Source organism: Pteropus vampyrus, unplaced genomic scaffold, assembly GCF_000151845.1.
Source record: "Pteropus vampyrus isolate Shadow unplaced genomic scaffold, Pvam_2.0 Scaffold1000005657, whole genome shotgun sequence".
NCBI lineage: Eukaryota > Metazoa > Chordata > Mammalia > Chiroptera > Pteropodidae > Pteropus > Pteropus vampyrus.
In genome coordinates, this window is record NW_011920059.1 from 5324 (window position 1) to 10094 (window position 4771).

The following is a 4771-nucleotide window of genomic DNA, read 5'->3' on the forward strand; positions in this document are numbered from 1 at the left end:
GTTTATTGACGTAACCCATTTTTCATGCCCAGAAACCTCTAACTGAAAATTTAGGCTAGGACCCTGTGAGGTAGTCACCACTTGACCAAAGCAGATGGTAACAATTCTGCCAGTGCTGCCCCCACGTGACATATGGACTATACCTTGGAGTCAAGGAAATATCCAGATATTTTGAGTATTGTTGAACACATGATCCAAGTGACATTAATCCTCAGGAACAAAAAGCAATACTATGCCCCCAATTTCAGTAGGGATATTGGATGTCTAGAGGAGGCACAGCTTACAGCAGCGCCATAGTGACTCCGTAGAATCACCCAATGGCCATATTCCCACAATTGTCAGTAGAATCTCCACACTTGTTTATTGGGCTGGTGAAGAGGTAAGAAGTAAGAGCATCGGGAGTTGAGAAGGCCAAGGGAAAGCCTTGTAACTTTGCCTGGATCCCTTTTCTTCAAGATAGAAAATTTAAAAATAATATAGTTTTGGGAAAATAGCAGAGATTAGTGCTACACTTAATAACGCAGAGTACCGCTCCCCAACATGTCCTCATTTAATTCATCAATTAAACAACAACAAAAACAGATGGATTCTGCCAGATGAATGTGGACTATTGCAAAAACAGACAAGTAGTATCCAACCGCGGCTGCTGTGCTGGTTGTGGTATATTTTCCAGAGCACATTAATACTGTTTCACTTAAGTGGTATAGAGCCACGAATCTGACCAGTGCAGACGTTCCATGCCTATCAGCTGACAGCACAGAGTGTCAGACCCTGTTCACACACACACTGAATGGACGACTGTATACTTAAAGCGTTGCCCGAGATTATTTTTACTCTTCCTCTTGGCCAACATATCCCCAAGAAAACTGAACCATTTGCATGTTCTACAGAACCTCACAATGATACATTATATTGCTGACATCAATTTGTTTGAATAAGATGAGCAAGAGGTAGGAAGTACGTCAAAGTCCTTGGTAAAACATAAGGCTCTGGGGGATAGGCGACACACCCTACGAAGTATCGGGGTCCACCAACCAGTGAGTCCACTAGTCCACTAGGGATTCCCCAGTCTGTGATATTTTTGGATTCCTTTACAAATAAAAAATAATTATATTTCACAATTTTTATTCCTAAAAAGGAATCACAGCACCCTGGTTCTGGAAGCACATGTGCCACAAATGGGAAAACTGCTGTGACCCATTATCAGGTGACCAGGAAATATACTACATTGATGAATCCGAGACAAACAAGGGTTCTGCATACTCTGTATGAGGCAAGTCCTCCTGCCATTGGAGCCATACGGCCCTGTGTTAGTAGAGCTACCTGTCATGAGAAAAAGAGTAATAAAAACACCATGTGAAATGTCTGTTAAGCAGTAATAATATAATTATAATGCGTCCTCTAAGGTTCTCGGCAATAGGGAACTATAAAAATATCAAACATTCGAAACTTCCGAAATGTTCCTGGGTCCTGGAGAAAACAAAGCTTCTGACTAGAGGATGGTGGACAGATCATGGGCCTAGATACACACAACATTAGGTGGGTTTAAGGGGAACCTGAGTTAGAGAACCCCAGATCTCGGCTCTTCTGCTCATCTCAGACGGTTGCTCTGTGTGAATTGGAGTTAAGAAGAAAGGCGGCAGTGGTGCATTTAAGCTTCCACCTACCCAAATTCCTTCACCAGGTTTCCTGGGAAGAATTCCAGGGGCTGAAAGTCACCTCCCGAAGGAACCTTAAACTTCAGACCTGAGAACAACGGAGGGAAAAGAAGGGAAAGCCTTGCAGAGCATCTGTGCATCAGTGACATTCTCACTACCGACACTAGAGGGGGCTGTGGGCCAGCGCCTGGGAAAACAAGCTCAGCTGTGAGCCAGTCCTCTGGGCCCTGGGTTCCATTTACACAGGGTCACTGATGTGAAACAGCTCAGTAGCTGTGACCTGGCCACATTGCTGAGTACTCCCGGGAGAGGAGCTCATTTGCATGGCAGCCCCGCCCCCACAGGCGGTAGGAGTGATAATGAGAGCTGCGCAGGCTGACTCTGTTGCGGGTCTTGAGAAGCAGAGCACTGGGGCGTCTACACCATGGCCTGGGCTCCTCTCCTGCTCGCACTTCTGGCTCACTGCACAGGTCGGGGGATTTCCTGGGATAGGGAGGCGGGGGAGGTCACATTGCATCTTCATGACCCTGTACCCTCTCCTGACTTTTTTCAGGGGCCACTTCCCAGGCTGTGGTGACTCAGGAAGCTTCACTGTCCACATCCCCAGGGGGGACGGTCACACTCACCTGTGGCTCCAGTGCTGGGGCCGTCACCACTAGTAATCATGCCAGCTGGGTCCAACAGAAGCCCTACCAGGTACCCCAGGGTCTAATAGGTGGTAGCAGCAACCGGGCCCCAGGGGTCCCTGCCCGATTCTCTGGCTCCCTGCTGGGAGGCAAGGCCGCCCTCACCATCACGGGGGCCCAGCCCGAGGATGAGGCCGACTACTACTGTGCTCTGTGGCACAGCGACCATTTCCACAGTGACAGATGCAGGTGGGGAAGTGAGACAAAAACCGTGGGCTCAATGTACCCTCTGCCCCTGATATCCCCTGTCTTCTGTTCATAGAGGCCGTGTCTAGCTCGTGCGGGCTCAGGGGGCTTGTTCTCCATGGCCCCTAGAGGAAGGGGCCAAATCCATTGTTGCCAGTTTCAAAATGTTTTATTTTTAATCCACGGTATTATGGTAACACTGTGTTCATAAAGCCAGTACAAACATATCAGTTGCCTGGTTATTGACAAGAGTAGTAATATAAAAAGGTACACACACACACACACACACACACAAGCACGCACACACACACGCACACACACATACCTAGGCCCACTCACCATACTCAAGTCCAGATTCAGGCCAGCCAGTATTCAATTACCAAGAGAAAAGCTTAATATTGTACAGCTATGATTCCAAGTATAATGATAAACATACTAACATCTGAGACCTTAACAGAATCGCCTTTAATGTCATGTTTCTCCCAATAATCTTGCATGGCATCCTATGCTTTTTCTAGCATGTACAACCAAACTCTTCCGGTTTCTACCTGTTGCCCGGTTCCACATTTTTAGGTATTTGTTACAACTGTACCCCATTTTTCAGTACCCAAATCCGCCTTAGTTGGCTCAGACTGCCATAACACAATACTACAGACTACGTGGCTTGAACAGCAGAAACGTATTTCTCACAGTTCTGGGAGCTGGAAGTCTGAGATCAGAGCACCAGAATGGTTGGTCCCTGGTGAGAGCTCCCTCCGTGGCTTGCAGATGGCTGTCTCCTCGCTGTGTCCTCACATGGTGGATAGAGAGCATGCTGTCTGCTGTCTCTTCTTACAAGGATGCTAATCAGGGCCTCACACTTATGACTTCATTTAACCTTAATCCAAAGACAGCCACACCGAGGATTAGGTCTTAAAAATATAAATTTGGGGAGCACAAGAATTCAGTCCACAACAGAGAGGTTAGGGGTTTGAGGACAGAGGAGGAATTAAGAACTATCCATGCGTGGAGTGGACACTGACTAGAGAGCAAGGTTCATTGCAGGTTTGCCCTTGAGGCTTTCATGGGAGAAGTTCTCTTGAATTTAGAACCTGCCATGGGTCAACATTGGTACATTCACTTTTCTACAGGCACAGTGAGTTGAATGAATACTGGAGAAAAGTTGGTGAGAGTTAACTTTATGCAACATGGGGCTTTCCCAGTGGACGCAGTGAAGCCACAAAGGAGCACAAAGCCAAAGGCAGCTTGGAGAGGAGGGATTGTAACGATGAGAAAGAACGGACTTGAGAAGATGAGAAGAGTGTGGGGATGGGAAAAGTTTTGTCTTATATCACAACGAAGCCTGTGTTTTCCTTCATTTCCAGCCTCTTTATGGCATCCCCTGTCTGAAGCACTTCAGCCTAACCTTGGAGGCTGTGCCCTCATGCACACTCCACGATCCACCCCGGAGCTGCTCCCCAGCACTGTAAAGGTCTGCACTTGTCACATCTTCCATGTCCTCAGCCCTTTTGTAACATTTGCTTGGAGCAAACAAAAGGGTGCTAGTGTGTCTCAAAGCTGCACCCTCTTCCCCACTTAAGACCAAGAGCGGAAGATACTAATTAATTAAAAATATGTTGCATGAATGATTAATCTAATAAATGGACGCATAAATAAGAGACAGCTTTAATCAATGACATATGCTTTCAGGTCTCCTTTACACACTCTGCACATGCGGATGCCTCCCAAAGTACCATCCCAAGCTCAGGTCTCTTATAAAAATCCACACACCCCCATTAGTGACTCTCGTGGGACGAGGATTCAACTATCAACGCCATGGTGACATTTTGCAAGCAGACAAGGCCAGCCATGGTCATTCTGAAATTGGAATTCAGTGGTTCAAATTGATTCTCAGATATTCAAATAATTTATAAATAGAGAAACTCCGCATTTTTCACCCCCAGAGGTCCTTCTGGTCCCGCAATCCCAGAGAGTCTGTCTTTGAATATTATTGCATTTTCCTCTTCCTGTTTTTCCCTTCCCATTGCTGCTTTCAAGACTACATCATGTCTTAAGGTCTTCCCTGCTCTCTCCACTCCTTCCTACCATCAACCTGCAATGTCGTCTCCATGGTCTTTCTAGTCTGTGAAAGACCACATTCTTTCACGGTTTCAGGATTATTTCCACTCCACCTTCTGTTACTCCAGGGGAACCACACTTCTGCTCATCCTTTCAGACCCAGCTGAAAGGTGCCTCCTCTGA

At 46.7% G+C, this 4771-nt stretch overlaps 1 gene segment (V, D, J or C); it reads left to right on the plus strand.

Moving 5' to 3' along the window:
* Positions 1-2061: 2061 nt before the first annotated feature.
* LOC105311645 lies at positions 2062-2533 on the plus strand (the record flags this gene model as incomplete). The annotated part of the segment is given in 2 exon segments: positions 2062-2128; positions 2212-2533. Coding segments are annotated over 2 exon segments (368 nt in total), but the record flags the coding sequence as incomplete, so codon positions are not given.
* Positions 2534-4771: the final 2238 nt, after the last annotated feature.